Below are 22,778 nucleotides of genomic sequence, written 5' to 3' on the forward strand. Positions count from 1 at the left end.
TCAAGTCCACATCCTAATCTCTGGAACCTATGAATATGTTAACTTACTTGGCAAAAGGGACTGACATATATGATTAAATTAAGGACCTTGACATGGGAAGCTTATTTTGAATTATCTAGGTGGGCCCAATGTAATCACAGTGGTTTTTAAAAGTAGAAGACCAAGGTAGAGGAGTCAGAACAAGATGTGTCCATGGAGGAAAGGCACAGAGAGATTCCATTTTTCTGATTTTAATGATGGAAGGAGGGGGAAACCAGCCAAGACTGTGGGTGGCCTGTGGAAACTGGACAGATCAAAGTAATGAATTCTATTCTAGAGCCTTTAGAAAGAAAAGCATCCCTAGGAGCATACTGATTTTAGCCCAGTGAGACCTCTGCTAGACTTCTATGGATAGTCCATAAGATAATAAATTTGTATTATTTATGTTGCTAAATTTGTGGTAATTTATTATAACAGTGATAGAAAACTAATAGAGTTAACTAGGGTTTCTTCTCAAAGTGGCAGATCAAATATAAGCATTAATCTCTGTGGCTTCCTGAAACACTGAAACAGAAGGCTTTTAGAGGGATTTTAAAGGCATAGCAGAGCAAAGATGTGAGGAAAAGGCACACTTTCCTTTGTTCTAATCAAGTCAACTTGTTAGCTGCCCCTTCGCACCCTGGTAAAAAAACTGAAGATTTATTTTTGTTTGAGGGGAAGACAGTATTTAGAATTCAGGACCCTACACACAATTAAGGATGAGGATGCTGTTCTGAAATCCAGGGATAAAGATAATCTTTTCCTGAACTCACGTGGCTCTCAGAACATTGGTCACCAGGTACCTCTTCTGCAAAGAGGTGATTAAAAGAATCTTATCAGGGCAATGTTATTGACCTTAAAGACGGAGCCCAAAGATTCTGACTTCAGGTACATAGTACAAACCTGTCACTCAACAGTGAAGACGGTGGTTGGACTTACCCCATACATTTGCACAGAGCCTCAATCATCTTTGTAATTGGTCCACTGGAAAATACACTAAAAAACACATATTAAAAAATAGTAGAAACAGAATGTAGAAAAGAAAACATTTAAAATACACTATAATTAATAATTTGAAAGACCTAAGATCCTTTATCCATGATACAAGGAAAAAAACCTTTAAAAAAAGAAACATGTGGAGAACCAAAAATTTTTAAAAATCTTGATAATTAAAGTTATTATACAATAAACTAAAATCTTGGAAGATAAATAAAATCAAATAGATGGGCATAAATGGTCATAGATGATAAAATTAAGAAAATCTTCAAGAAAGTAGAGAAAAAAATGCAGAGATAACAAAAGTGGAACTATGAGACTATTAGAACATAATTCTAAGAATTCTACCATCCAAATAAGGAAAACCCTAGAAAGACAGAAAGAGGAAAGTGGAGGGGAATAAATAAAGAAACAACTTAAGAAAATTTCCCTGAAGGATATGAGTTTCCAGATTGAAAGGGCACTGCACAATGGACTAAAATGGGCTCGTACTGAGGCGGATCATCTTGAAATTTTGGAACACTGTGGAAGACCAGCATATTCTAAAACCTTGAAGGAGAGGAATGCTTCATAGAAGGGACTGAAACTCGGAATGGCATCAGACATCTTAATAGCAACATTGTCACTGAAATTCAGAAGGAAAGAAATTTCTACATGAGGTCAAACTATTAACATTAATTATGAGGAAAAGATTAATTTATTTCAAGATCTTGAGGACTCAAAAAGTTTACTGCCATATTTTCTTTCTCAGAAACTCCTAGAAAATGTGCTGCACTAAAAAGAGGAAACCAAGAAAGATGAAAACCTGTGTTCCATGAAACAGAGAGTGTAAGAAAAGGATGATAAAAGGAGATCCCGGGCGCCTGGGTGGCTCAGTTGGTTAAGCGACTGCCTTCGGCTCAGGTCATGGTCCTGGAGTCCCGGGATCGAGTCCCGCATCGGGCTCCCTGCTCGGCAGGGAGTCTGCTTCTCCCTCTGACCCTCCTCCCTCTCATGCTCTCTGTCTCTCATTCTCTCTCTCAAATAAATAAATAAAATCTTTAAAAAAAAAAAAAAAAAAAAAAAAAAAAAAGGAGATCCCAAGACAAAAGCAGCACAGTAGACTTAAATTTACATAATTGAGGAGGTCAGAATGCTTTGGGAGAGATTTCCTCAAGAAGATAAAATTGTTCAAATATTAATGTGTTTGATGAATTAATAGGAAAGTATTTCTAACTGGGAAAGACACTGTGGCTGAATTAATGGCAAGTACACATATAAATAAGCAAAGAAAAAAACAAGACAATTATTAACCCTACGGGGGAAAATGCTGTGAAGGGTGAAAAAAAGGATCAAAACACATGAGTTCAATTGCGATAGCACTAATGAAAACACTGATAATTAATAAAAAATATAACAATATTGGAAATTTAGGGTAGGGTGGATGTGGTGCAGTACAGTATTGGTAGCAGGAGTTGAAACTGAACGAGATCTTTATCTACCACATTAAAAAGTAAATAGATAATGCCCCCCAACGGAAAATCAAGAAGAAACATTATAAGAGTGGTTAGAGATTTGCATATAAATAACAACAGCACCACCCAGAGAGCGGGGACTACTCGTGTTTGTGGATTTAATTTAACTAAAAACTGGCTCAACAGCCTCTCTGAGAATCAGTTTCTTCAAGCGTAAAACGGGGATAATCTCTACCCCGCAGAATTATTGTAAAGATTCAAATAATGCGTGTAAATCGCCATGCGAGTGATTTACACAGGGAGCTGGGAAAGAGTAAGAAGGGGCTAAGGATGTGATTCTTAATAAGCAGTGAGGAGCTAATGGGCCTTACCGTATATGCTGTTTATAGCACCCATTGATCATGTGCAGCCCAAATATTCTGAAACAGCCATGACTTCAAGGCAACTTTTCAGGTAAAAAAAAATCAGAATTTGGAGAAAAAAAAAATTCTACTTACTGAATGATGAGGAGCACATTCTTTGAACTCCACTAGGCCAGAAGCTTCAGGTACTTGGCTTTTTAAAATTACTTCTATGGGGTGCCACGGAGCTGGACACATTACATACCACAGATCTCGTCTGATGCCAAATTAGGAACATGCTTTTTTTAAGGAACATTTTTAGGAAAAATAACTCAACCCTTTTTAAAAAGGTGATTTGATATTTAAACAAAATTCGGAGAACTATGTATTTGCTTTACTTACTATGACTTTTGAAACACTGATTCACCGAAGGACAGGATGGTCACGAAGATTCCTTTAAGAAATGCAGGTCGGAAATAGTCTGCATCATTATGTGCAGGTTCCATATCACTGAAGCATCTCACCAATAAAGAATAAAAATAAAAGTAACCCTCAAAGAATGAGTTGTGATGGATTGAATCGTCTTTTAGGAGTTAAGAGTCTCGTGATAAACTGAATCGAGGACTAAGAGTAATTCACTGTTGGAAAGTGGAAAAATGATGAGCACGCTGTAAAAATTAAACCTAATCATGTTTTGAAAGTTTAATATAGTTTTTATAAAACTGAACTTGCAGTATTGAATACATGAATTTATATTTTTGTAACCTAAATGACCTTGCACATTTAAATAATTAATTGCATGCCAGAAAATGCAATTAGCTTGATTCTAATTTGCATACTATGTACAATGTAATTCAAGCACAAATTCTGAAGTAGAGTCCACGGAGGTGCTGTGCAGTCAAGCTGAACTCTCTTCATAGTATGGAATTGCAGAAATTTTTCATAATACAGATATACAGATAGAATATAAGCCACCTTCTCCATAATCTCATTCTTTCTGCAACAGAAATAATCCATTTTGGCCCGTCCTCTCTATACAAATAGGCTCTTCAGTACCGAGACAACTAAATACATTTCTTAGGATTTAAAGCTATATATGGACGGATTTAAAACCACATAAGGATTTTTCAGAAATAACTAATGATAAAATATCCTTATTTTTAATTTGTATATATTTACAAAACTATTCACATATTGCTGAGAAGAATATTTTAATTGAAGATAGGCATTATTAAAATAATCGTATTTCTTTTATTCACATCATTTTGATAAATAGAATGAAATATTTTACCATGACAGGAGCTATACTATGAAAATCCCACAAAAGGGACTAGTTTCCAGTTGTTAAGTGGAGTTACTCAGTTCAATGAACATATTACATTTTGCTTTCCAATAGTCACCACATTGGTGGGCTGACAATTATCCTGGCTTCTGTTGACTTTTATTCTCTTTGATTTGAGTTCTTATAACTTCCTGAAATGGAAATACCAGAGATTTATGTTTTATGCAGTCAATAAAATTCATTACTTTTCACTGCTGAGAAAACATGTCGTATACAGATTGAACAAATGTTACATGAAATCACTTTGATAAGAAGTCCTGCAGGCTGAAATACATGAAATGGAGATGGTCTTTCTTGGAATGATCGGCGTCAAAAAAATCAGCGAAAAGAGAAGAAAAAGCAATTCTTTATTTTTATCCAAATATATCAGACTTCATAATTTAGTTAGTTTCAACAAAAACATAGAGTCACCATATAATGTATCATCCAAACCAGGACATTCGAAGAGTGAAAGGGAGTGCTATTATTAATTACACAGGTACAACAGGTATAAACTGGACCTCTCCCGAGGAAACTGGGACCTCTGATCAACTTAGCAATACGCGCTGAACTGCAATTACATGCAGAAATCATACCTTTCCCATACATATGTGGAAAAGATAAAGGAATAGCATCACTGAGAAAAATTAATTTTGGCAACAGTGGTTCTTTCTCATTATGCAGATGTCTGTTGAAATATCACTCGCTCCCTAAGCCAGTCACCTCTTCTAAAATAATCAATTCTTAGTCCACCTAGTCATTTTCCATTTTGGTGTCCTGTTTTTCTTACCTTAAACTGATATTTTGAGTATCTGAAATGATCTCATTTGTGTTGTCTCCACAGGGCCCCTCCCCACTCTCCTACCAATATGCAGTGTTCAAATGGGCAGCGACCTCCTCTGACTTAGTCATAGCCAAATCTCCAGGACCTAAAACTGCCTAGGACATAAAAGGCATGCAAAAATTTTGTTGAATGAATGAGTGAATACATTCAGAGAGTTTGTTTTTGGTCCCATATTCTCCTTGGTACCAAAGACAATAGAATGACTCCTCAAATTAAATTATGGCTGTATTTAGTGTTAAGTGTTTGGACTAAATGATCTATGGAGTTTCTTCCACTGATAATAAATGTCTCATGCCCCCTAGACCCCCTTCTCTCTCTGCTATTATTTCATTTTCTATAACCAGCAAATGGGATCAAGGGGTAGAGCAACTAGCTCTAGTCACAGTGGATGAATGCTCAAGGTTGATCATTTTGCCAGTAACAATTCCCTGGGATATGTCTGCACCTACAGAATTTGGTTGATATGGAGGTAGCCAGAAGGTATCATTGAAGTTATGATAGAATTGTTGATGGAATAATTTTCCAGTAAGAAAATCATCACAGGATTGCTAAAAAATGGGAAATGATGGGAGCCCAAACCAGCCATTAAGGATTTAGATATTAATAAGGAGAAATAGCTTAATTCTGGAGAGGCTTACAATGCAATGCCCAAAGAAATTTTATAGGAAAATCCACGATATTTTGATAAGGAGCACTTATAAATTTTCATAAAAATCTCTGCATTCCAAATCTTTATTTTGTAGGTGTTCTTCTGAGCAATAGTTTTTTTTTTTTTTATTTCCACTAATGAGTAATAAGTATCAGACCTTGGGGTTAGAAAAATAGTACTGCTAAAATTACTTTGGTAGGCCAGGGATCCAAGACACCCATAAAATCAGTGTTTACCAAACAAACAAGCAAACAAAAAAGCCCACATGGGTAAAATATCTTCAATTCATCTAATTTAAAATTCTCTCAGGTATATACAGAACATTCTTCCTGAATGGAGTGACAGGCATGGGTGGGATAGGTTCCCCAGATGGGGGAAAAGGTCTGTCCTGATACATAAATGCCACAAACAAGAGAACAGCATTAAAAAAGAGACTCATTTAGACATACACATTTTAAGCAGAAATATTTATCATCTGTTTCATTGTATTGTTGTATCTCCTCAAGAATAAATTATTGGTTTTTAAAATGACAGAAATTTCAGAAAAAGAGTGGAAATGTTACCAATTGACTCAGTTTGAAACAGGGAACATTAATTATGTAATTTCAAGCAGATTCTGATATATTCAATGTAAGCTGGCTACTGATGATTACAATGATTCAGCATCTGTTCAGAGCTCATGTTTGTGTTAGATCATATACAAAACAGATTTCCAGACTTCAAGTAGTCCAGAAAAGGACCAATTCTCAAATTAACCAATTTTTCCCTAGTACTAGCAACTTTTAAAAATCATAAGAAATTTTTAGCATATTGGGTATGCTCTAAAATTTACAAGTTAAATATATAATGGTTATATTTATGCGGGGCCATAAATAGCAAAGACTTGTGTGACTCCCTCATATAAAGTACAATTGATAACCTCCCAGGACCTTAAACAGCAGAAAACATTAAATCAGATTTTAAAATGACAAATAATTTAAGGCTAAAATATTTGGTATTAATAATTAATGCCAGAAGCCTTCCTAGCCTAATAAAGTAAACATGCACAAGAACTACAAGTTTGAACAAAACATCACAATTTTATCGGATATATATGTATGTGTGTGTGTGTGTGTGTGTGTGTGTATATACACATATGGGTGCGTATACACACACACACACACACACATACACACACACATATATAGATTTATCGCCCTGAAAACTATCCACTCATGTTTGGCTTAATACATATGTTAGAAATGTCGTGAAGAGTACCACCTCTTTAAATATATATATATATATATATATATATGTATTTTTCCAGAATATACAATATAAATATACCATATATAAATCATGCCATAAAACTAAATGCAAAATTTGCACATTATTGCATGCTTGATGTGATAATACATGCCCGTTAATAAGAACTTTCTTAGGATGTCCTCCCTTTACATAACTTTTGCTTTCTGCACAGTGGCAATACTTGGGAAGAAAGGGTTCTCAAATATGCATATATATGACTGGGGGGGTGAGAAATGTACCTTTCGGATTCCTTCGAGAATTACCTCATCAGCCAAATATTGGACTATTACTAAATCAAACAGCAAATAATGCCTATGGGGGTGTTTTGTTATGTGAATCGATCAGAGTTCATTTTTCTTAATTTGGCCGGGAGATTCCCTTCCATCCTCGCTGCTCCTCCAGCCATCTTTTGAAGCTTTGGTGGCAAGTCAGCCACTGACTGGCTCATGGGGTCAGACAACATCTTGGTGGTTTTCGATACCAGTTTTTCTTCTGAGTTACCGGGAACTGAACTTATTCGTTGAAGTTTCATGGGCAAATCTCCCAAGCTGTAGGCTTTTTCTGAAGTTGTAGAACTCATCCTCAAGAGTTTTTTGGGAAAGTCTTCTCTTCCGGTAATTTTCTGTAGCTTAGATGGAAGTTTTGTAGTAATGTCATCTAGTCCATCTAAGCATTCCACAGAATTATGTCTTTCTTTGCTGTTAGTTATGGCTGGTGCTATTAAAGGGGATGATATAAGAAGCATCTCCTCCTGTTCTTTCACACTATAAGGTGGGGTGGGGACTTCAAATGTCGCATGGAACTGGGAGTAATCAACTTTAAAGAACCCTTCTTCTAAGGAAATCACAGGAAAAAAACGATGACCCCAAAGAACTTCATCTTCAGTGTAAGATGTTCGAGCTTGACAAGTCATCCCTATAAGCAAAAAGAAAATCTTTGATAAATTATGCATAGTAGAAGGAAATACAAAGCCAGTTTGACCTAAGGAATTCATTTTGCTTTCTTATTTAAGCTTTGAACTGCTTGTCTAAGTAGACTGAATAAAAGAATATGTTAAAAGTTTTCATGTTAATAGTTTTGATACATATACTTTCTTCCAATGAAAAACGCAGGGAACTTTTACTGTACATGTTTGGGGGACGGTACATCAAGGCCTCATTAATTGCTTTGCATCCATGAACCAAAAGTAAAAATGGCACAGACCAATTTCAGAACATATGTGTCTCTAGAAGAAGTGGAGAAATCACAAAATCATTTTCCCTTGTTCACGAAGCCATGTGATAATACAAAACAGACCTGACTTCGCAGCCAAACTTTACCACTGTGTAAACTTAAGAAAGATACTTAACTATCATTTTGCTCTTCTGTAAAGCATGAATATACCTGCATCACAGGATGCTGAGTACAAAATCAAATAACATACAAAAATGTAAAATGTGTCATATAATGTCTTATTAAAGGGGAGCAAATATAACTATCCCAAGTATTTGCTTAATTAATGAAAGTTGAAAATATTTTTATACCGGATAATGGAAGGTCATCGCGGTGGTTCTATTCTTCTGGACCTTTAAGGCCAGAATGAACTTTTGCTCAAGTCTTAGAAATCCATATGCTAAAATCAGTAATCTGTGACAATGTGATGTTTCCAGTTGTATTCCTGCTATGGGAATCTCTGAGACTGGATGCTGGATATCAGATCTAAAATTTTGCTATTTACATGTTATTTGGATACCATTTACCTAATGCTACTCTTTTTTACTCAACCATATTCTCTTCACAAATTATATATTTAGAGTGGGTTACTATTAAATCAGTCAACCTCTGCTATTCATTGGAGACGTGAACACTGGAAGTAAATGAATACACTTAAAACATATTATCAAATTTCAGTCTTATTTTAGCCAAAAGATATAATTTTCTGTAAGTTGTAAAATTCACTTTCTTCTACTTTTACTATCAGACTTCTAGTAGAGCCTATTAAAGCGTAAAATAATAGACATGTTGTAAAAATGCACCTCTGTAAAATTAAGTATAATTTAACCAAACGATGACAGTCCTTCTGCTTACATTTCTATTCTCCCTCTGTCATTCTATAAAAAATAATTTCTATTGTGTTTAAGCCTGGAATAGTCTGGATAAAGGGATATTCTGTCTTTTCCCCCGACTAGTGATCACACAAAGAATTTCTGAAATTAGGATAAATGCATAACTGAAAAGCAATATTGAAGATAATTTCTTCCTTGAATCTTTCCAAACTCTTGCCTTGTGACTACTGGTGATACATCACCAAGGAAGCAGTTATTACACTTACATACCATCCTTTTCCAGATGTTTTAAAAAAAATTGATGTAGAAGCTGAATGCCGATCATACCTCAGGCACTGGGGTGGGTGCTCTCTGTATATTATTTCTGATTCTCAGTATCATCCTAACAAGAAAATATTCCCATGTCCAATTTAAAGATAAGGAACATAGCGCTCAGAGAAACGATTACCCCTTGACCTTCCTTGGGCACAGCTCTAGGAGGCTGTAGGAAAAATACCATATTATTCTAATTTCTGGTGGTTTGGTTGTTCTTTTTACTTTGCCATCATGTCTCTGTTACTTTAGTTAGGAACCCCATTCGAAACAACCTATCAAATTAACTGTCACAGTGAAAATCTGATACAGGCCAAATACCAGTCTTCACAGTCAACATCTTATCAGGAATTGTTCCCGGAAACATTTATGTATGAGATAACAAAATTAGTTTAAAAAGTAATTTGTAAGTCTTAGAAAGTAGCAACTGTCTTTTCAAACAATTTTCTAGCATCTATTTCATGAAAAAAGTTACAGATCAATACTTATTCAGAAAAGATTCAAAAATGTATTTCCTGATATAGTTACTGGACTTTATTTTGAATAGTTTAAAGATCTAGCAAAGTACCTAGAATAAATGACAACTATCAATGTACCTACCCATTAAGTCACAAAAAATAAAATAAATAAGTACCATATATTTGTTTAAAGAAGTACCCTTTTGTTTCTCTCCAAAAGCAATCACTCTCATAAATTCTTTATGGATCTTTCCAGCCCAGGATATTAATTTAAATTTAAGAAAAAAATCATAAATATATATTTACTGCTAAGTAGTAGTACTTCCTTTATAACCCCATTTTAATTTTTAAATATTATTCCACTGAAAATTGATGGTGGAGAGAATTATCTGAAGGAAACACAGTCAATATAACACAGTATAACATAGGTCTGTAGGTTTGTCCTTTGGTCACTATAAATCCATGTATATATTAATAGTTGAAGTAAATTCAGATCCTAAACTTTGTTCAATTACTTGTAACAGTAAGTGAGTAAATATTGAAACAAAATTTTATTACTATCACCATCTTAGCTCATTTCATTTTAGTGACTTTTTTTACATTGGGAAAGGAAGATGAAATTAGAAATCAAAATTCTGTCCCCATTATTTGTCATTATAACATACCACATTGCTGATTCTTACCCTGAGTTGTTTCCTGTGAAGTTATCAGAAATCATAGAAAAAACACTAGAGAAATTTAAATGGTGGGGAAAAGTGGGGGAAATAAAGTTTTTTAAAACTTTCACTTTGGGGAAACAAGCCATCGATTATTAAGGTGCATATGGCACAATGATATCTACAATGTCAATAGGTATTTCAAACATTTGTTCACATACAAATACCTGTAAGCATTGTTACTCAAAGCCAGTGGATGATTCTGACAGAAAAGTATGGTGGGGAGATTTTATTCTACTATATGAAATTAACTAACTTCCCTCCATAGCAAACTGTAATACTTGTGAGGCAGCATCTTTATAAAACTGAAAAGTATATAACTTTGGCTGTCAATTCCATTACTTAAGTAGCTTGTGAAAATTACCTGAAACTCCCTGAGCTTCAGTTCTCTCTTCTACAAAGCAGAGTAGTATCCTCCCATAAAAGCATAGAGAGTTTGGGACAAGGGCACAAAACAGTGCTTGGTATTTAGGCAGTGCTTAATAATGACTGCTGGGTTTACTGTTCTGTAGTGATCGTTTGCATTTCCTGTTGTCCCTGAAAATTAGTGTTACTGCATTAACATAAGTGGGAAATTTTGACATATTAGTAATTTGTGCCATATTAGCAATACAGAAAGTTAAATTCAAAAATGGCTAGATATCAGATAGCAATTCCCTTTTTGGAAATGTCAGTTAAATATTCAAAATGTTTTAAAATATAGAAAAACGTGCATTACTCACATTCCCCATTTTTAGGGTTTCTTATTTTCTACCTAAGTATCTGTAATAGCTTGGGAGACTGAGTGTAGAAACTTGGGTGGTATTAAAAAGGCCTGCAGCAAGGTGACTAAAACCATGACAATACTTTAGTAATTATACCAAGAACATTTGCCAGCACTTTAACCCTCGTTTGTTTTCTGCTGTTTCTTTTACACTTTCCTTAGATGTAGGCACACAAATATAAACATTTCCAATTCAACAGCATCATAGTTATTTTAAGATTTTTTTTTCTTTTTTAAGTTTTTACTTAAATTCCAGTTACCTAACATATAATGTTAGTTTCTGTAGTAGAATTCTGTGATTCATCACTTACATACCCAGTGCTCTTCACAAGTGCCCTCCTTCATCCTCACCACCCATTTAACCCATTCCTCTGCCTGCTTCCCCTCTAGTAACCCTCAATTTGTTCTCTATATTTAAGAGTCTGTTTCATGCTTTGCTTCTGTCTTTTTATTCCCCCATGTTCATCTGTTTCATTTCCTAAATTCCACATATAAGTGAAATCATACGGTATCTGTCTTTCTCTGACTGACTTATTTAGCATAATACATTCTAGCCCCAGCCCTCAGGATGCTTCTCAATCCCCAAGGGCCTGGCCCTGCCCCTGCACCACCCCTCAGACTCCCTGGCACTTGAGCCCCCCACCCCCACCCCTGCAGTGCCTTTCACCCTTTTTTTTTTTTTACCCAGAAATCCAGGGGGTTGGTAGGGATAAGTCCTGCCAAGGGGGGCCCAAGGGAGAGGAGGGGATAGGCTTTCAGGGATCCTTTATTCTTGTAGTAATAATAATACTAACAGTGGGGAAATGGGGGGGGAGAAAACCAGACCATTAAAACTGCTCGTGGGGGGCACCTGGGTGGCTCAGTTGTTAAGCATCTGCCTTCGGCTCAGGTCATGATCCCAGAGTCCTGGGATGGAGCCCCGCATCTTCTCCCTCTCCCATTCCCCCTGCTTGTGTTCCCTCTCTCGCTGTGTCTCTCTTTGTCAAATAAATAAAATCTTTAAAAAAATAAAATAAAATAAAACTGCTCATGGTTTAATCCCCATTCAGGCTCCTCTTTTTACGTGACCTGGACATTGTGGACTTGACAGGGAGGGGGCAAGAGTCAAAGCCGGGGAGGCCCTTCCCAGGACAAGGAGACACTGACCAAGACAGACAGGAAAGAGCAGTCTTCCTCCACCCAGTTCTTTGTGGTGCCTTTTGCATCCAGGACACTGAGGCCTCTGCTCATACTCCTCACTTACCCCCCAACCCCTGAAAAAAAATACAATCCAGAAATGACCAAAATATATATATATATGTATGTATACACACACATCACTGCTTCTTTATCCATTCATCAGTCGATGGACATTTGGGCTCTTTCCATAATTTGGCTATTGTTGATAATGATGTTATAAACATCAAGGTGCATGTGTCTCTTTGAATCAGTATTTTCTTTTTTTAAAGATTTTATTTATTTATTTGACAGAGAGACACAGCGAGAGAGGGAACACAAGCAGGGGGAGTGGGAGAGAGAGAAGCAGGCTTCCTGTGGAGCAGGGAGCCCAATGCGGGGCTTGATCCCAGGACCCTGGGATCATGACCTGAGCCGAAGGCAGACACTTAACGACTGAGCCACCCAGGCACCCCTCCTTTGAATCAGTATTTTTGTATCCAGCATCATAGCTTTTAAATCTGGTTTCAACTCAGAATATTAATGTGAAGTTAACATATGGATAATGATACTAAAGCATTATAAGTTGGATAACAGAGAAATGCCTTTGATGGTCAATCTGCAGTTTAGACAATGTTCTAAGATAACACATAATTGACAGACTACCTCTTTTTACAAAAGTTTTCCCAAAATGATGTTAAAAAAATAAAATACAATTGAAAAGATTTAAAGTAAATATAATTATGTTTCCTAAGAATATGTGTGTAGCATAGTATTCTTCCTTGTAGGTTGCTTCACCTTATGCTTCTTACTCTAAATCATTTTTAAATAATCCATGCTTAGATTCATAATTGCAAATGCCATTTGAATGAAATAAATGCAGGTAGGTAAATAGCATTATTCACAGGGTGCTATATGATTGCAACTCTTAACCGGCAGTGCGGCTGTTTGTGTATTTTAACCAGGTTCCAGACTTGAACAAATGTGATGAAAATCAACACGAACTCATCTCTGTGGAAACTGGTAAAGCAACAGATGCTGCTACTGGAAATAGCCGGGACTTTTGATCCTCAGATGAAAAACATTTTGTGAAAAAAAAGATTTATTCTCTGCATTAATTCTTAGATAAAAAAGCTATATATTGCTGCTTACTGTATTCCAGCACTGGTGTGTTGATCTAAAATGATAGAGGCAACGGAGTCTAACCTTTTTCCTTTTGACTTTCCCCCTTCCTGATTCTACTTGGAAGTTTCTCTTTAACTGAACTGAACACTCATTCAAATAACAAGTCTGAGAGCTTTTTAAGTGAAAATGGCAAAGCGAGTTGCTATTTGACAAGTCCTTAATGAAACTTTCAGAATGCCTCCAATTCAGTTATTCTCTATTGTTTCTGCTAGTCAGAAACGGTCGCCTACATGAGGTGGGTACGAGATGGTTAAACACAATATAACCACAGGCCAAGGGGAATGTCTGGATGCTGTGACACAGAAAACATCGAGTAATCAATAACTTCTGCACAGCGGAGGATTTATCTAAACCTTAATATAGAAGTTGCTGAGAGAGAGAAAGAGACAGTGAGAGAGAGAAAGAGAGAAAACTCCCATTAGGGTGGCTGTGTTTTATGTGTGCATTAAACAAAAGGGAGAAAAAGAGAAAATCTCTTCTAATTAAGCCATGTAGTAATAATGATAGGTGACAATAATAACAAGTAATATTCCTATAGGGCTCACTGGGTCCAAGAGTCTTTCTAAGCACATTGTACATGTTATCTCGACTTCTCACAACTCTGAGGAAGTACTTGAACCCCAGTTCCGCTACTAATTAATGTGTGACCTTGAAAACAACTATTAAATCTCTTTAATCCTCAGTTTCATCAGCTGTAAATTAAGGCCCACTCTACTAATTTTACACAGATATTGTGAGGATTAAATAAAATTAAGTGATATGTATAAATTGCATGTGCAATAAATATTGCTTATTTCTTCCAGAAGAGTCCCTAAATCGAGGTTACCTGACTATGCTACAAGTTTCATTTATATGCACACACACACACACACCTGCAATTTTAGCCAAATAATATAGTTTTTCTTCATCAAATCTGTCTTTTTGTCTTTTTTTTTTTTCCAAATTGGCAGTGGTTTTTATAAATGAATCGACTAACAGCTTAGCATGTGCAGCATGTGCTATTATCCCCAGCAATTTCCTAGACTGCCCTACGCTATTGCTCTGAGGATTACTAAATAAAGTCTGTAGCCACCTCCTCCCTGTGGTACTCCCCAAATTTTGCCCATCTCCCAAGCTACCATAACTGTAAGGCTTACTTGGCATTCTTTGCCTGCTCTCTGTTGTGGTGCACTGAGCTGAACCCAAGTTTAAACTATAAACTTTCTGAGGAAGTATATGATGTTTGGGTTTTTTTTTTATCTTGTTTATAAAACAAAGACACTGTACACCACTGTTCAATAATACTAAGGTTATGGCATCAGGCTCCTCTGGGATATAGGTTGCAAAGCTATTAAGAATATATAAATTGCTTCCAGAAACTGCAGTTTTCAAGTAGATGGAATCCCTTTAAAGCACAATCTATTCTGCTCAGACACTTTTAGAGAAGAGTAGAAGTTTCTGGCATGCATTCAACCCAATATTATCCTCTATTATTTACAGCACTTGGTCTTACAATGTGTTAGCAGACATAAGCTTGCCATTATTGCTCAAGCTAGGTCAAAAAATTCTAAAAAGATTAAAAGATAAAAGGAAGAAGAAAAACCCAATTACATTTGTTAGAAAATAAAATGTCAATAAGAAACTTAGCAACAAAGATTTCAAATGTAATACTTCAGGTTTCTCAGTTTCCAGAAGAACAAAAGAAAGGAAAATAGATTTTTAATGACAACAAAGAAAATGTTAGACTCCCAGAAAGGAATATAAATGCAGGTGTGAACAGTTAATGGCAGGTAGAAAATATGACAGATAATTCATGGTCATACTGCTGAAAACATATTTAAGAGACTCAAGCTTATATTAAGCCAAAGAACGTGGGCTTTGAATATTGAGGTTGCTGTGGTTTTAACCACACACAATTAGTAAGACCTTAGGCATATTATTGAAATTATCTGAACCTTAATTGCTATAAAACGTGGACAGTTACAAGGGATAAAGATATATAATTTATAAGGTTATTGCAATTACAAATTATATAATCTATTTAATGGGTCTACTATATTACCTAGTAAATAATAAAGGCTCAGTAATTGGTAGCTATTATCAATCATTATCATTATTGGGGTTCCAATTAGCTAAAAGGTCATTTTAGATATATTTTGATTCTTTAGTGATCACCCCATTTCTCAGAAATAACTCCAAGCAAATGAAATAATTTTTGCATATTTGGTTTCTATTAATTTGACATAGACCATGTTGTCCACATATATCTGAAGTAAGAGGAAGGCCCATTAGCACCTATAATATAAACAGAGTAATGCCTGGCACTGTCAACGTGGTGTACCCTGCACAAATGTGACTGGCTTTACAGTAGCAAATACTTCCCTTGAAATACAATTAACCTCTCTGCCGTGTTGACAAGGCACTACACTCAGCTATCCGCTCCCACTTCATACAGAAGCATTACAGGATTTGACCAATACACTTTCAACTGACTATTGTTTCCTTAACCCAACAGTGGAAATGTTCCATTCTGAGACTATCTCTTTCTCTTTTCCTGTATGGCACCAATTAAAACATGTTTCCTTACACTGACCATTACAGAACCAGAACAATAACTACCTAAATCTATTCCTTCTACAGTTTTCTCCTGTTAAAATAGGATTTTTAGCTTCTAAAACATCTTAATGATGTAAATATAATGGAACCAAATTACTGTTGGGGAACACCCCATATTATAAGACTGATATCAGAAAAGATGTTTTTCAAAGGGCAAATGTAATACATTTATCACTTAAAAAAAAAAAAAGAACATTTTTCAGATAATGCTGGAATTTAATTATTTTGAAGAACATTATCTCTAGTCATAGGGAAGAAAACTTTTTGAAATATTGTCTAAAGCAATAACACACATGTCAGCTTTTAAAAACTGTTACATATAAATTACAATAATTAAATGCTTATATTATTTCCTGTTTTTTTTAAAAGATATTCCTAGAACTGTATTTTAAAATGTCATTCATATCCGCTTTGTATGGGGTTATGAACTGAAAGTTTGTGTCCCCTTAATATACAGGTTGCAATCCTAACCTCTAATGTGATAGTATTAGGAGGCAGGGCCTAGTAACTTTTAAATTATGTGATATTTAAACAAAATAAATAAATAAAATTTAAACAAGAAATAAGAAACAAACCCAAAACTTACCAGCATATCTTCCTAACTCCTTCAAAAACTAAGTGTCCATTATCGTTTTATCTCTTTAAAAACTCTTAACAATAACTACAACACATAGTAAAAGATATATGCTATATCCAAAGTATTTTCTACGTATATTGTAATTCTCTCCACCATTCTATGAAGTATGTAGTCTTCATTTTCTCATATGATAGATAATGGTACTGAGGTATTAGGAAGGGAAATAGCTTGTCCAATGTCACATGACAAGACACGGTGGTAGTCAAGGTGTAAAGTCATGCCCTCCAATTCCATGCTATTCTTTTTAACCTGTACGTTATTTTGCTCCAATTTTCTTGAATGGATGGCTTTCCCATTAAAAATTACTATGTTCTAGGGGCGCCTGCATGGCTCAGTTGGTTGAGCAACTGCCTTCAGCTCAGGTCATGATCCCAGGGTCCTGGCATCGAGTCCCACATCAGGCTCCTTGCTCAGCGGGGAGCCTGCTTCTCCCTCTCCCTCTGCCTGCCACTCCCCCTGCTTGGGTTCTCTCTCTGTCAAATAAATAAATAAATAATTTTAAAAAAAATTACAATGTTCCAGACATATTACTTGTTCCATGTATCAAATGCTTGAAATGTCCTCTCTCATGTCTCTACCTCTTGACATAATTCCTCATATTCAAAGCTCAAATCAAATGCCATTAAATGTATGAAATCTTTCCTGATCTTTCTACTTTAATTTATTTGTCTTTGCAATATACCATATTGTCATGCACACACACACACATGTGTGCATAGGCACATACACCCACATTTCTCAGCCACTAGGTACTATAAATATCTCAGTGACATGCATAATTAACTTCATTCAGTAATAACACTTAACATTTATTAATTTATTAAACATCTCTTTTCTGCCAGGTACTCTTCTACATGCTGAACGACAAGATGCTATGGCAATGGAATGAAGGATCAACCCACTCAACCTCTATGTTTAAACCTAGTCTCAAAAAACGAGTAGTAGTTTGTTACACGGTCCCTGTCTACCGTGTGAGAAAGACACATTGTGGGCTGGGTAAAGAGCATATGCAAAAGCACAACCAGCTGCACCGGAATTTAAGACACAGTTTCTTTTCTTTTTTTTTTTTTAAGATTTTATTAATTTATTTAACAGAGAGAGCACAAGTAGGGGGAGCTGCAGAGAGAGGGAGAGGGAGAAGCAGACTCCTCGCCAAGCAGGGAGCCCGATACGGGGTTCGATCCCAGGACCCTGGGATCATGACCTGAGCCGAAGGCAGACGCTTAACTGACTGAGCCACCCAGGCGCCTCTAAGACACAGTTTCGATTTGTCCATTCGCTGCGGTTACAAACACATATCAGATTGGAATAAGCTTCTTAAGGGAGCTCTTATCTACCTTGGCATCTCTAGTATCCAACACTGTGCCAGGTATTAGATGCTCAATGCATTCTTCAGGAGAGATACTAGGAGGAATGGAGGAACAGGAAGAATAGGAAAGTTAAAAATGTCAGTGCTGGAGAAGTCAACTTTTTGAATGACACAGAACTCTCATACTGGTCAGTAATCTACTAGATTGCCAGATCCACTAGAAGAGGTCACTAACAAAAATGCAAGGGACATAATGATACTAAGAACTTCTTATTTTGATTAGTGAAGTGGGGCAGGGGAGAATATAATAATAAATTATATATAATCACTATATAAAATATGAATGACTCTTCTGCCACAAAGAAGCAAGAGACACTTGCTCATAAATCACATTCAATGGTAACCAGTTAGTTTTTCCCTCACCTTTTTGTGAAAATATAATGGACAGATGTATTTCTAGATCTATTTTCTCGAGAGGTTAGATTTATTTGCATTTAACCATTAAGCCACATAATTAAATTAATTGGATATTTTGATACACTTGAATACTTGACCTCTAGTTAAATCTAAAGTTTTGGTGAAATTTCTATCCCTCATGCCACTGTAACTGTTCATTTTAGAAAATGCAGTATATCCATTTTTACCTGACAATTGAAAACTTGTTTTCTCCCAAAGTTGTAAGGCTTACTTTTTGTATAGGCTGCTATATCTTTTTCAGTCTCAAACTATAGCTATTTTTTAACATCTCCTTTGGCAGAAATTCAAATATTTTTTTTGTTTGCTTGCAGGCTTAGAACAGAACCTGGATAAATATTTGCAATTCAACAGTTATTCTGGTTCCGTGCTTTGCAATAAAAAGAGAATTTCGCTTCTAATTTTTGCTCTGAAGTTATTTATAGAAACTTATTGAAATGTAAAATAAAGTCTCTATAATTTTATGGACACTATTACCAAGTGCTTTTTATTCTAGATGTGAAAATGTCACTTCGAAGTAATAATCACAAACATATGATATTTAGCACATGTATTTTAAAAGAAAACTGAATGATTGGCTTTAACATGTACATACCTGTCTTATGATACCATTTCATTTTCTGCCATGATGTAAACAGGTGTTTAAAAATTAAAGTATTAAGTTTCCCTATCAACATCACTCATCATCAGGGAAATACAAAGCAAAACTCCAATGAGATATCACCTCATAGCTGTCAGAATGGCTAAAATCAAAAACAAAAGAAACAGCAAGTTTTGGCAAGTATGTGGAAAAAAGGAACCCTACTGCACTGTTGGTGGGAATGCAAACTGGTGCAGACACTGTGGAAAACAGTATGGAGGTTCCTCAAAAAATTAAAAACAGAATTACCACATGATCCAATAATTGCACTACCAGGTATTTACCCAAAGAATACGAAAAAAACAGAGATCTATCTGAAAAGATATACGCACGTCTATGTTTATTGCAGCAGCATAATTTACAATAGTCAAAATATGGAAGCAACCCAAGTGCCCACCAATAGATAAGTGGATAAAGAAGTGGTGTGTGTGTGTATGTATATACATACATACATATATGTGTATATATATATATATATATATATATATAATGGAATATTACTCAGCCATAATAAAGAATGAAATCTTGCCATTTGCAACAGCATGGATGGATCTACAGGGTATTAATGCTAAGTGAAATAAATCAGTCAGAGAAAGATAAATACCCTATGATTTCACTCATGTGGAATTTAAGAAACAAAATAAATGAACAGAGAAAAAAAGACAAACAAAAAACCAGACTCAAATACAGAGAACAAATTGGTGGTTGCCAGAGGGGAGATTAATGGGGGATGGGTGAAAGAGGTGACGGGAAGAAGAGTACACTTATTGTGATGAGCACTGAATAATGTAGAGAATTACTGAATCACTGTATTGTACACCTGAAACTAACATAACACTATATGTGAATTATACTAGGATTTTTAAAAAAGTTTCCCTAAACCACATGGTTTCTCAGCCTCTTTGATATCATTTTAATTCACTTTAATTTTTTAACAAAAGAAAATCACTTTAAAAAAGCCACAATATAAAAATGCTGAAGCAGATAGTATATGGGATGCAATCAGAAACTTCCTTAAGATTGACATTTTCTAAAAGGAAATGATAACTGAACTCCCTAAAGTTTATCTTAAAATATAGTTGAACTCCTAAGGCAGCCTAGATTTTCTCCCAGATTTTAAAGTGAAAAATGACCTGTCTACAAACATTCTGTTAATGGTAGAGAGCCACGGTGTACTGGCAAAATTCTTATCTGACCTGGTGATCTTTGGGGGAAATTTTATCTTATGTATCTTTGCAGAATGTTTTGACACTTGTGAACAGAATTATTTATATCATATAAATAATACTAAGAGAAACAATATATAATAATGTCTAATATTCAAAGGCTTATTAATATTACAAAACAATATGTCTAAGGTCTAAACAAGGAAGAGAGAGAGAAGGAAGAAAAGACAAGTGAGTTAATCTACTTGGAATAATAGAAATCAAGCTCTCTGGCCAGATGCCCACAAAGGAATCATAAGATAGAATAAATAGTTGGTGAAGAAGCTTGCATTTTGTGGCCGTACATACCCACAGGTATCAATTTTCGTGTCATTCATAATCAGAAACTGCATTCCTATATATTGTACCGATTTTAATAAACTTTGAATTAGTGGTGTTTATTCTTAGATATACCACTTCTGAACAAGCACCAAAAAAAAAAAAATTAGAAAATAATTTAATGATGGAGTTGCTTTCGCTGCCTAATAAACATTTCAGAAGTTAATAAGGCAATCCTTCATTTGATCAACATGCAAGATATATAAACTGTGTCTGATTAAATCTTCCTATATATATATATGAGAGAGAGAGAGAGAGAAGTACCCAGTATCATTCTGAGAATGTTTCATTCATTAATTCAAAAATTCCATAGGAAAAAAATGTCAAAATTTCTCTGCATTTAGGTGATGAGTCGGGAATAATAGAAATATTTTAAGCCAAATCAAAAAGAAGAATATTGAGAGACTAATTTTTTTTTTTTTTTAAAGATTTTATTTATTTATTTGACAGAGAGAGACACAGCGAGAGAGGGAACACAAGCAGGGGGAGTGGGAGAGGGAGAAGCAGGCTTTCCGCAGAGCAGGGAGCCCGATGCGGGGCTCGATCCCAGGACTCTGAGACCATGACCTGAGCCGAAGGCAGACGCTTAACGACTGAGCCACCCAGGCGCCCCAAGACTAATTTTTTTTTTAATGGGAAAAGAAGCTGGTTGGTGGGGTGGAGTGGGGAGAATGTTGTTTCAGACATGTTATGAAGTTAAGCAGATAGTTCATAACAAAAATATCATCTAATATTTACTGTACCTATATTCTAGGGCCTATATTAAGATATCTAAATGAATTAGTTTATTTTCAAAATCCCTGTGGAGTAGTTACTATCCTTTCTTTTTTTCAGGTGATAAACCAGTCCCTAAAAAAAAAAATGGGCAAAAGATATGATCAGACCCTTCATCAAAGAATATATACAGATGGTAACTGATCATATGAAAAGATGCTCCACATTATATGTCATTATGAAGCTGAAAATTAAAACAACAATGAGATACCACTAGGTACCTATTTGAATGGCCAAAATATGGAACACTGAAAACTTCAAATGCTGGTGAGGGTACAGGAAAACAAGACTGCTCACTCACTGGTGGTGGGAATATAAAATAATACAGCCACTCTGGAAGACAATTTGGCCGTTTCTTACAAAACTATATATACTCTTACCATACGATTCAACAATTGGGCTCTTTGGTATTTACGCAAATGAGCTGAAAATTTATGTCCACACAAAAATCTGCACACAAATGTTTATAGTAACATTATTCATAATTGCTAAAAGTTGGAAGCAACCAAAATGTCCTTTAATTGGTGAATGAATAAATAAACTGCTGTATATGTATACAATGGAATATTATTCGGTGATTAAAAGAATGAGCTAATAAGTCACAAAAAAGCACAAGTAACCATAAATGCGTATCACTAAGTGAAGGAAGCTAATATGAAATGCTACATACTGTATGATTCCGATCACATGACATCCTGGAAAATGCAACTATGCAGACAGTAAAAAGATCAGTGATTACCAGGATTTGGGGATGAGTAGGTGCCAGGCTGTTCTGTATGATACAATAATAGTGGCTACATGTCATTATACATTCGTCAAAACTTAGAATGTACAACACAAAGAGTGAGCTCTAACGTAAACTCTGGACTGAGGTTGATAATGATGTGCCAATGTTGGTTCATTGATTGTAACAAAGGTACCACGCTGGGCCTCTATGGTAATGGTGGATGAGGCTGGCAGGGGAGGTGCTGCTGGGCTCGGGGATGTATGTACCTCCTGCACAATTTGTGAGCCTAAAACTTCTCTAAAACATAAGGTCTATTGATAGTAAGTAAATTAAAAAGTTAAAAAAATTAAAACAAAAACAAAGAAGTCAGTACCTAAGAGAGATTATGTAACTTGCTCAGGGCCTCATGGCTTGTAAGTGATGGAGCCAGGTTACTTCTGTTCTTGGTGTTCACTATGCTGCATCTCAAGAGCCCTCATCCAGGCTTATATGCTACGTTTCAACCATTCCACTAAGCCATAAATGTGGACCTAT

The 22,778-nt window shown here is 35.5% G+C and overlaps 1 protein-coding gene across 2 annotated transcripts in view; it reads right to left on the reverse strand.

Annotated features, from left to right (window-relative positions):
* Nucleotides 1-3,562: 3,562 nt before the first annotated feature.
* Nucleotides 3,563-22,778, reverse strand: part of KCNJ3 (potassium inwardly rectifying channel subfamily J member 3) — a 150,561-nt gene continuing 131,345 nt past the window's right edge. The window contains exon 4 of one of the 2 annotated variants that reach the window (XM_032410231.1): nt 3,563-7,825. In XM_032410231.1, the coding sequence (XP_032266122.1) occupies nt 7,239-7,825 (587 nt within the window). In that variant the 3' untranslated portion in view covers nt 3,563-7,238. The remainder of the gene's footprint in view (nt 7,826-22,778) is intronic. The other variant, XM_032410238.1, reaches the window with a different exon arrangement.

This window comes from Phoca vitulina, unplaced genomic scaffold (genome assembly GCF_004348235.1).
Source record: "Phoca vitulina isolate PV1807 unplaced genomic scaffold, GSC_HSeal_1.0 scaffold1, whole genome shotgun sequence".
Taxonomy (NCBI): Eukaryota; Metazoa; Chordata; class Mammalia; order Carnivora; family Phocidae; genus Phoca; species Phoca vitulina.